A 10805-nucleotide genomic window follows, 5' to 3' on the forward strand; every position below is an offset into this window, starting at 1 on the left:
GTAATTTTACATCCAAATCTTGCTTTTCTGGTGTGTTGGGGTATCCAGGACTTGCTATTAAAGGAGAATTGGGTTCAGATGATGCCATATTGCCTTGATTTCTGTTAGTAATGTTCCTACGTTTGCCTTTTGCCATCTAGATCTCACTGGTGTTACTTGGTCTTGTTGTCAATGCAGGACTTACCCTTGCAAGATGCCTCCCTGCAGCCAGCCTCCAGATGTACCACTGGCCCTCTGCAGTGCTTGGGGACGGGCGCGTGGCCCAGCTGCTTCTGATCTAGAGGTGGCGACTGGAAGGCTCCTGCCAGAGGCCTCTGGATGGATACTCCGCTTTGCCAGGTCAGATGGACTCACCAGAGCAAGGTGCTTCCCCGTGGACGGCCTTCAGATGCACTGCTGGCCCTCTTCACTGCTTGGGGACAGAGCGCATAGCCCAGGCTGCTTCTGATCCATCGGTAGAGACCGGAAGGCTCCCGCAAGAGGCCTCCGGATGGATCCTCTGCTTTGCTGGGTCAGAAGGACTCACCTGAGCAAGGTGCCTCCCCAGGGACAGGGCAGGTGGCCCAGGCTGCTTCTGATTCAGAGGTGGTGACCAGAAGGCTCCCGCCAGTGGCCTCCAGATGGATCCTCTGCTTTGCCGGGTCAGATGGAGTCACCCGAGCAAGGTGCCTCCCTGGGACGGGGATGGGGCCTCAACTCACATTCCTATTAATAATTCCAGTAGGCTCTCTATGGTAAATACCCGAAGTCAACTTCAAGGGAATAAATGTCTTTTTTCAGTTGGAGTCATGAGCAAAATAGGGCTATCTACCCACCAAATGATCAGATTGCTCTGCGTGGGATAACACACGTGGATCTGGGATCCATGATACAACAACCACACACAGACTCATGGGTCTTAGGGAGATACGCCTTCTATCTAGGAGTAAATCAAAGTTGTTGGTTAGGTTTCTCAGAATTCCAATAATAAACTTTTAAAGTGAAAAATCAGCTAAAGATACATTTAAAGCATATGAAATAGGACAAGCAAGTTGTCACCTGACCTCAACATGAACAGTGTGTCACATGTGTGAGTATATGCATATATACACAGATACACACATGCATACATCATATATACAAAAATGTATAAAAACTTAAAAACAATGAAGGGCACAAATCTACCAATGAAATAAATAACAATACCATAACCTTTTCTGACTTGCTGTTAAAACTATTCAATAAGAAAGCCAATCAATATACTTTTTCATATTTTCTGATTATTTTCTCTGCTTTAGTATTCATTTGTCTATGTCTCATTAACTTAAAAGCAATTAAATTTTTTTCTTTCAGAAACATTAGAGGAAGTACACACTTAAAAAATGCTATATTATAATACTTGAGAACAAAGAGCCTCAGAGATCATAAACTGGAAAAGGTAATTAAAAAACACTGTATTACAGGATTTCCTCCTATTTACTATGTCTATTCATGAACAAGCATGAAAATTATTAAAATTATGGTATGTTTAGTCCACATATGTACAGATTGCCTCAAATCATGAACTACCACAATCATGGTAAGGAATCACCACATTCTACCCCTTGCAACTAACTCCTCCTCCTCCATCCTCCTCCTCCCCATTCATCCTCCTCCTCCCCATTCATCCTCCTCCTCCCCATTTCTCCTCGTTCCTCTTCCTCCTCCTCTCTATTCCTCCTCGTTCCCTATCCTCTTCCACCCCCTTCATCCTCCTCCTCCCCATTCATCCTCCTCCTCCCCATTTCTCCTCGTTCCTCTTCCTCCTCCTCCCCCTTCCTCCTCCTTCCCTATCCTCTTCCACACCCTTCATCCTCCTCTCCCATCCTCCTCCTCCCCCATCATCCTTCTCTCCCTTCATCCTCCTCTATGTCATCTTCCTCTTCCCTTCTTATCCTCCTCCTCTTCCTCATCTTCCTCTTCCTCCGGAATCCAGGAAAGGAGGTTCCTCTAGTAACTTGGGCTCATAAGCAACCTCATTCCAGCCCACTGCTCCCTTACAAGTACTTTAATAGATCAAACTTTTGGATAAATGATCTCACTATCCCAAAAAACAGAAAATATGGCAGAATAATTTCATATGTGTCATGAAGACATGGCTTCATTTCTCAAAAGACAAGCATAGTTCTGTGTTACCTGCTCTTTCTCGTGAAGACCTGGTATTGTAGATGGAGTAAATATTATGTTTGTCCAGGTGGGTTTCCAAAAATGCTATAGGGAAGGCGCCAGCAAAGGCAGCGAGGCATTCTCCAAGTGCAGATCGTTGCCTACAAGTGCAAAAAGTTTGTTTCCAGATGAATAAATGAAGGAGTAACATGGGAAATTGGTAACTTAAACTACAAGAGGGATACCAATATTTTTACTTAAAGAAAATAAGGAAGAATTAAGAAATTTTCTTTGAGAATAAAATCAGGATCCTGTTACTACCTCTGCAGAGTTAAAACAAAAGAATAAAACTGAGCTTCTGGGTATTTAATTATGAGAGTTAAGAGTATAAACCAAACCAACTTTGTGAAAGGGTTTGACAAGTCATGACTATGTCACACATGGATGCTTTTAGCAGAGAATCTCTGAATTCTGGGATTGTTGTTAGTTAGGAAAATAATCAGAAATAGACAACAGAATCAGAGGGTTGAATGCTGGTGCTGGGTTTTAGTTTACATGTGGACATCATTTGACCATGATGAGCCACTTCTGTTTAGAGTGTGAGAAGATGAACTTACAGCTAACTTTGTATTTCTTTGTGTGTGTGCGCATATGTATGTGTGTGTGGTCATGTATGAGCACTGCATCCGGGTGTATGGGCATGTATGAGCACTGCATGTGAGTGTGTGGGCATGTATGAGCACTGCATGTGAGTGTGTGGGCATGTATGAGCACTGCATGTGAGTGTGTGGGCATGTATGAGCACTGCATGTGAGTGTGTGGGTATGTATGAGCACTGCATGTGGGTGTGTGGGCATGTATGAGCACTGCATGTGGGTGTGTGGGCATGTATGAGCACTGCATGTGAGTGTGTGGGCATGTATGAGCACTGCATGTGAGTGTGTGGGCATGTATGAGCACTGCATGTGGGTGTGTGGGCATGTATGAGCACTGCATGTGGGTGTGTGGGCATGTATGAGCACTGCATGTGGGTGTGTGGGCATGTATGAGCACTGCATGTGGGTGTGTGGGCATGTATGAGCACTGCATGTGAGTGTGTGGGCATGTATGAGCACTGCATGTGGGTGTGTGGGCATGTATGAGCACTGCATGTGGGTGTGTGGGCATGTATGAGCACTGCATGTGGGTGTGTGGGTATGTATGAGCACTGCATGTGGGTGTGTGGGCATGTATGAGCACTGCACGTGGGTGTGTGGGTATGTATGAGCACAACAAGAGACCAGAGGTCAACACCAAGTCACCTCCTCCATCCTACTTTTTGAGTTGGGGTCTCTCACTGTCCCTGGAGTCCAACCATTCATCTAGACTGCACTCCCAAGCAAACTCCAAACATTCTCCTGCCTCTGTGCCCCTGGCCCTGAGATTAAAAGTATCTGCTACCATGTTGGGCTTTTTAGCTGGGCAATATGTGTCGGGCCTGCACTCAGCCAGCCTCTTCTCAGTTCTTTGTCTTTCTGATACACAGTAATAAACAATGTTAGCAGACCCTCTCCTAAGACTTAAAAACTTTAATTTAAAATTTATACGCTATGTTGTTATGTAAAAGACAAAACATTAACTTTTATACATTATGTCCCACTGTGCTTTATAATAATAATTCTTAAAGTGTGTCAAGTTCTTCATGAGAAACTGAACAAATTAATCTGGGTTGTTTCAAAAATAAGAAATGTATAAAAAAAATGAAGAGGTTTGAGGTAGAGTTGCTATCAGTACTAGGATGTATTTAGCTCTTACCTTTCTACATAGATGCTCTTGCTGGTTCCCAAGGCGTACAAGCTGGTCAGAATTCTGTAACAAGACACCTGCACATCCTCCACTGAGAACAGAGAGAGTCTCCATTGAGAAGCACACACTTGCCAAGCATAGGACCCTGAGAATGTGTAGACTCAACCCAGAATCCCCCACTCTAGTCAGTATGCTTGAAACTTTGGAAAATGCAAAATAAGAACACATTTACAAAATAAATATAAAAGCTTCTTTTAAAAAGTCTTCCCTGCATAAAAGGAGCTCAAGACACTTTAGTGAATGTGTTGTGATTATCTAGAACATTCTGAGAAAAATATTTGAATAATCTTTCTCAGTATGGTAAAGGAAAGGACTTGCCTAGGAATAAAATAAATCATGAGACTGTAGGGAAAGAGAATGACTGTAAGTTTTGAGTATTCTTCTAGAGAAAAGTAAAGATATTCTATGTTCTACAAAGGTTTGCATAGTAAAGGTCTCGTAGTTCATATAATGCTGAATATAATAACTGTCTGTTACCATAACTCACAAATATCTCCAAAGATCTAACATTCAATTGTAAATTCCTCCAGGAGATATTTAAAGTTTTTTTTTTTTTAAAAAAAATGTTTAAATTAGGTACATGTTTATCTGTCTATCTTTGAGTAGGGGTATGTCAGTAAAGGTGTTCGATGAAGCCAGAGACCTAGGTCCCCCAGCTGGATTTACAGGGGCTTTCAGGCCATCTTAAGTGAATTTTAGAACCAAAATCTGGTCCTCTGCAAGAACAATATATGCTCTTAATCACTGAGCTATCTTTGCATTTTTTCCTTCCTATAGCATTAGATGTTAGGAAAACCAAGCAGAGGATCTAGGAAATGCCTTTAAATCATTGAACAAGACAGACTTAAAAGACAAAGAAATCTAAGAAATGTGGCTTTCTAATTGTAACACTGCTAGATATGCTATGGCATGACAAAAAAAGTCATCTTTGACACAAAACCTATCTCTATCTACAGTCTGGACCACAAGCAATGTTCCTACTGGTGAAAATATGATTCTGTCAATGCTAGGGGAAAAGCCACAGAACAGAACAGCAATTTCCCATTGCACTGTCCAGCACCTGGAAACCCACACTCCAGGAGTCTCCAGCGGTGTGCCAGCTCCCTCAAGCTCTGTGCTCGTCCCATGTTCCTGTGAGCAGCCCTGCAAACGGTCATGGCAGCTCAAGTGTTATACATTTTTTAAAGTAAATTTGGAGCTGTGGCTCCAAACTAGTTAATCAAATGTCTCTTAAAATCACATGGAAACCTATCAACAGAGCTATGTTTGCTGGATGTAGTCCAGCGATCTAGATGATGCATTTGGTTCAGCAGAGATCATATTATTTAGTGGAATAACCTGGGGTCCAGTCAGCAGTCTGTGTTGGACCCAGAAACAATTTGAAAATAATTAAGGTGGCATGTCTCTATGCTCCAAATCCACTGAAAATAAACCTAGGAAAGATGTGATGGATTCAGGGAACTTAGTGGGACCTCAGCTTCCACAGAAGAGAAGACTCACTCTACAACTGCGACTGTGTTCTGGGTCCATGAGACACACAGACCTGGCTTTGTCAGGATGGTGTCTACCATCCAGATACCCATCTATGCCGTTATGTAATAAGTGAAGCTTCTGCATGCAGAAGCCATTGGGATGCCCCTGATGGTGCTAGTTCAAACAACAGCTCCTAAGGACCAGTTACATACATATGAGATCTTCTCCAAACTGATGCTGGCCGATGTGTTCGAACAAGGAAGAGAGCATGGGCAGGAGCGCCACGGTGGTGTAGTTGATGATCTGAGTCACACCCTTGGGCTGGCTCCTGGTGTGAGTAAACTGGCCCTGCTTGAGGTTTTCCATCGTCTTTTCCAGATCTTCGGCCGCATTGTCCAGAAAGGCCCTGAGAGCACTTTTCACACTGTCCAGGCCTGTCTTCATCACGGTTCTGGGAAGTCAGGAGGGAAGAGACTGGATCTCTGACAGCAGCACCTGAAGCAGAAAGCCTGCGCCCTGCTCCCCCACTACCATGCTATCTCTCCACTACAGTAGCTGCCGAGAAGACATTCAACTTTTATATTTTTTATTGACATACATTAATTATGTATAGTAATAGTTCTATTATGACATTTTTACATATGCATATAATATACTTTGGTCATTTTCACCTCCAATTACCATCTCCTTTCCCCATCCCACTGATCCATTCCTCTTTCCAGAGAGTTCTATGTCCATGTATTGGGGGGGGTGTATATGTGTCTGTGTATGCATGCATATGTGAGTGTGAGTGTGTGTATGGTGGGTGAATGTGTGTGTATTTTTTGTGTGTATGTATGTATGGTGTGTCTGTGTGTGTGTGTGTGTGTGTGTGTGTGTAAGTATGTATATATGTGTGTGGATGTGGGGGAGTAAGTATGTGTATGTGAGAGTATATATATATGTGTATAAGTATGGGCATATGTGGATGTGTGAGTGTGTGTATGGTGTGTGTGTATGTGGGTGGGATGGGGATTGCGAGTATATATATGTGTGTATGAATGAGTATGTATAGAGTGTTATATGTGTGAGCATATATATGGTATGAGTGTGTATGTGTGTATGTAAGTGTCTGTATATGTGTGTGGAGTATATGTGGGGGTTGTGTGTGTGTATGGTATATGAGTGTGTATATGGTGTGTGTATGTATATGTATGTGAGTGTGGATATGTGAGTAGGTATATGCAGGGGAAGGGTTACTCACACATGATACATTCATAATTGATAACTCAGTAATAAAAATAGCTGCTAGAGAATAATGTAAACATTAAATAACTTCCTTACAACTGTGGAATCAAGGGACCATGGCATCCACTGTAATTTAAAAGGGTTCTTTTCACTTATACTAAAATAGTCATGAAACCACAAAAATAAAATCAGGAGAGTGGTCCTTTGGAACATTCTTATGTGTCATAACTATATTAATTTATTTAGATAAAAATGTGACTATTTACCTTGCATCCAAAGTCTGACCCAAAATATGAAGACAGTTCACAATTGAGGTGGCATCATTCCCTGAAGGGGAAACAAAACACTGTATAGATTGCCTTTGGAATTTCTCAACCTTGTTCTGTCCCAACTGTCAGTTAACTCATACAGTTCAGTTGTAACTTAATGAAAAAGACTTTTTGAAAACTCAAATTTGAAATCATGCAGTTTCTCTGCTTAGAAGTGGTTATGCACATGTAAGTAGACAAGCAATGAAGCATGTCTTCCCAGGTAGCAGACATGCTCCAGCAGCACTCGTAAGCATCGCGCAAAACGGAAGACCTTTGCTGAGTTCCTCAGATACACTCCTCTCCCCACACTAACTCACTGCAAATGCATAGAGTGTGCAGATGCTTACAGTCGGCACATATCCTTCTGAAATGAAACAGGCTAAACCTCCTAATTCTATTTTAATTACCTCAGGAGTCTCTGCTTTCTTACTTCATTCAATGGCCTCAGGGTAACTTAGTATGCCTGAATTCTATGTAGTAAAGTGGGCTGATTTATCCAAACTTTGTTGGTCTTTGGCAAAAAAAGGAAGTTTCAATCAAATTCATTTTTAAAATTAAAGCCAGAGGTTAGAGAAGCTAAGTAAAACTTGTTTGTAAAGATTTATTTCTAGATATCTTTATCTCTTGTGTATATATAATCATACATGTGGGGGGTATGTGCATACATGCAGTGCCCCCCTGGTCTTGAAGTCACAGGTGGTCACAAGCCACCTGATTCAGGAGCTGGGAACAGAACCTAGGTCCTCTGCAGGAGAGCACTCGCTCTTCATTCCTCAGCTGTCTCTGCGGAATGTAAACCAGCAGCTCTTTGCACTAGTCAGGACGTAATTCTTAAAAAACAATGAGGCTCATGCACTTTGATCGCCATTGTGAAAATAAAGTACAAAATTATGAATAACATAAATGGAGTATATGAGTGTGTGTGTGTGTGAGAGAGAGAGAGAGAGAGAAAGAGAGAGAGTGTGTGTATGTGAGAGAGAGTGTGTGTATATGTGTGTGTGTGTGTGTGTATGAGATGCTTGGAGGTAGGTATTTTTTAAAGTAAATAAATGAAATGATGACTTCATTAAAAAATAATTTGACTACCAAAAATATGGTCAAACTATATCTGTCTTTGTTCTATATTTTAATCTAACACGCACACATGCACGTGCTCACACATGCACAAATTCTATGAATCCTTAGGATGAGTCATGTTTCATTGTAAGTTTTTTGTAGTATCTGAATGTTATTGCTTCAAACAACAGGACATTCTCAAATAGCCCACTTATATATCCATGGACCTGACTCATCACCCCGGATCAGGAGCAGGCCAACTCAGATACATCCTAAGACAAAGACACCTTCAGGTCTAGATAGTCACTATCCTCAGAGATGCTTTGGGCTTTAAGGGGATTTCTTTTTCATTGTCTATAATATGCCCAACAACCCAAGCACAATCTGAACCATCTAGGGCTAACATATACAGATTAATTTTCTGATATTTTTCTGATAGAGGATAGCAGTAATTATTTGAATACCTGAAGCATTTTGAAGGGAGACATCAAAACAAGTCAATGTAAATCTAATCTGCTAATAGTCAGGAAGAGATTACAGGTGAAATTTTTCTCTGGATTATATCACTTAGCATTTACTTTTGAAACTCATCCAAATAGAAATTTAAAATCCATGCACTAGTGAAAAATTAAGTATTCTCAACTGGAAAACAGAAAATTTTCATAAAATAAGTATCTTTCCCTTAAATATCTGATATTTATGTTATGCCAATATCCCCATAGTTGCTACTGATTGTCTGTCCAGGTTTGAGGACACTGTGGGAACAAACCAAAAGAATTTTTTAACAGTATGTTTGTCATGTACAAAATGCTAAAAGCCTCCATGTCAAAAGTTTGAGACTTCTCTACTGTCTCGGGAGTATATCTTGGGGACCTGCATGTCTTCCTAAGAAAAACATTTGGGTTATTTAAATGAAAAAAAAATAAACCTTGCAATTTGCAGCACTTACTAATTTGAGCATCTGTTGCTGTCTTCTCTATCAAGACCATGGGCTCTTTGAAAGTGTGATCTGACTGGTTCTCTCATTCCTCCATTCATCAGATATTTTTATAAGGCTGCTATGTGCCAGACTTTCTGCTTAGCCCTATGGGGACAGATGGAAGCCAGAAAGGCAGGAATTTACTGCATTTAAGGGAGAACTAAGAAGGTAAGTGTTTGGTGAGGGGACTCTTATCTCATGAGGTAATGATGGCGCCAAAGCCCCTGAGCACAAAAGGACATGATTAACTGCAGAAGGAGAGCATTGGCTGGGACACTGAGGAAGCACAGTGAGCAAGGAGAGGTGTAATGGTGATCATGGATGGAGAGGCACACAGGCAAGCCAGCGCCAAGACTTGATGCTCAGGATACTCTACAGAAATGGAAGACAAAGAGCATGCAGGTGTAGGATAGGAAGCTGGTGTCTGAGAAAGACATGGCTGCATGCAGTACAAAGTAGGAAGAGAGGATTAAGACAGAATAGCTTCTTTGGTCTTGGAGTAGCACAGGTAAAAGTGTTTGTAGATTGATTTCAGTGTGGTAGCAGAAAGAGAAAATTCTTCATTTCTCCATCTTCACAGCCTGAGAGAATGTCTAGCACACAGCAGACACACAATGACCATGTATTCAATGATGTATTTGAAGGACTGGATTTTTCTTCTGTGTGTGAAAATAATGCCCTCAACAGACCTTACAGGCACAGACCCATGCCATCATCCCTGAGACTGCCTTCATATTCTGCTCCCTCTACCAATGACTAAAGCACTAAATGTCGTTGGTAGACTTGGTAGACTCTTGCAGCCTTGAAGTTAACCAACAGATTTTATACCTAGCAAAAGTACAGTGTAATAATGAGAATAAAAACAATATTTCTTTAGCCAATGATGGGTTCTTAGAATGGCAACTGAGAGTCCAATTTTGCTTGTCAAACTCTGTAAGAATCATTCCAGAATTCATATGTGCATCAACTTAGCGTCACAAGAAAACACTTAGGAATTCACGTGGGAAAGCATGGATTCAAGCAGGATGGCATTTTCTTTCTCTCCCCACTACCCTGCTACAAAATATTTTGCTCTGTTCACCAGGATCCTATGGTGAAAACATCCATCCATGGAACAAGAAACTTTATTATTTTCCCACACAGCACAAAATGCCTTAGAGGCCTCCAGAAGAGCGGTTCCTCAGTGTGAGGTCTGCTAGTCTCTTCTGTTCTCTGGGTGCTTTGATGTAAAGAAAATTTTTAAAGGATTTTAAAAATTTTAAAGGAAATCAAAGACAAATGCAAATGTGGGTAGCCTACTTCTAGTAATCCTCCTGGTTTAGCTGCTGTAACAATCTTAGAATTATGGATGTGAATTTAAGTTGGCAGATAATACAGACTAAATATACCCAGTACCCTGTTTTCCAATGCCTAACTGGAAAGTTAATATGTATCTTTCTGTGTCTTCACCATTACCAAATCTAAATCTGTCTCAACTGGTTCTTAAATGAAGTCATAAATTACTTTCAAGTATTGTTTTCTATTGTTGTTGTTGGTGGTGGTGGTGGTGGTGGTGGTGGTGGTGTGTACGTGTGTGTGTGTGATTTGTGTAAAGCCCAGAAGAGGGATCTCTTGAAACTGAAGTTTCAGGAGTCATGAGCTACCCACTGTGGGTATTGGAAACTAAACCTGGGTCCTCTGCAATAGCAGTACACACTTAACTGTTGATCCATCACCTGGCTCCAAATAATGATACTTTCTCTGAACTAAGACAGTATATATGATAGATTTGATAAACTGCTTATTCCTGC

The 10805-nt window shown here is 41.2% G+C and overlaps 1 protein-coding gene across 1 annotated transcript in view; it reads right to left on the minus strand.

Moving 5' to 3' along the window:
* The window catches only part of Ryr2 (ryanodine receptor 2), a 466338-nt gene that overhangs the window by 125817 nt on the left and 329716 nt on the right, over window positions 1-10805 (minus strand). The window contains exons 64-67 of the mRNA XM_052156653.1: window positions 6936-6996; window positions 5655-5893; window positions 3919-4000; window positions 2155-2285 (exon numbers count right to left, since the gene is read on the minus strand). Coding sequence (XP_052012613.1) covers window positions 2155-2285; window positions 3919-4000; window positions 5655-5893; window positions 6936-6996 — 513 coding nt within the window. The remainder of the gene's footprint in view (window positions 1-2154; window positions 2286-3918; window positions 4001-5654; window positions 5894-6935; window positions 6997-10805) is intronic.

This window comes from Apodemus sylvaticus, chromosome 14, assembly GCF_947179515.1.
Source record: "Apodemus sylvaticus chromosome 14, mApoSyl1.1, whole genome shotgun sequence".
NCBI lineage: Eukaryota > Metazoa > Chordata > Mammalia > Rodentia > Muridae > Apodemus > Apodemus sylvaticus.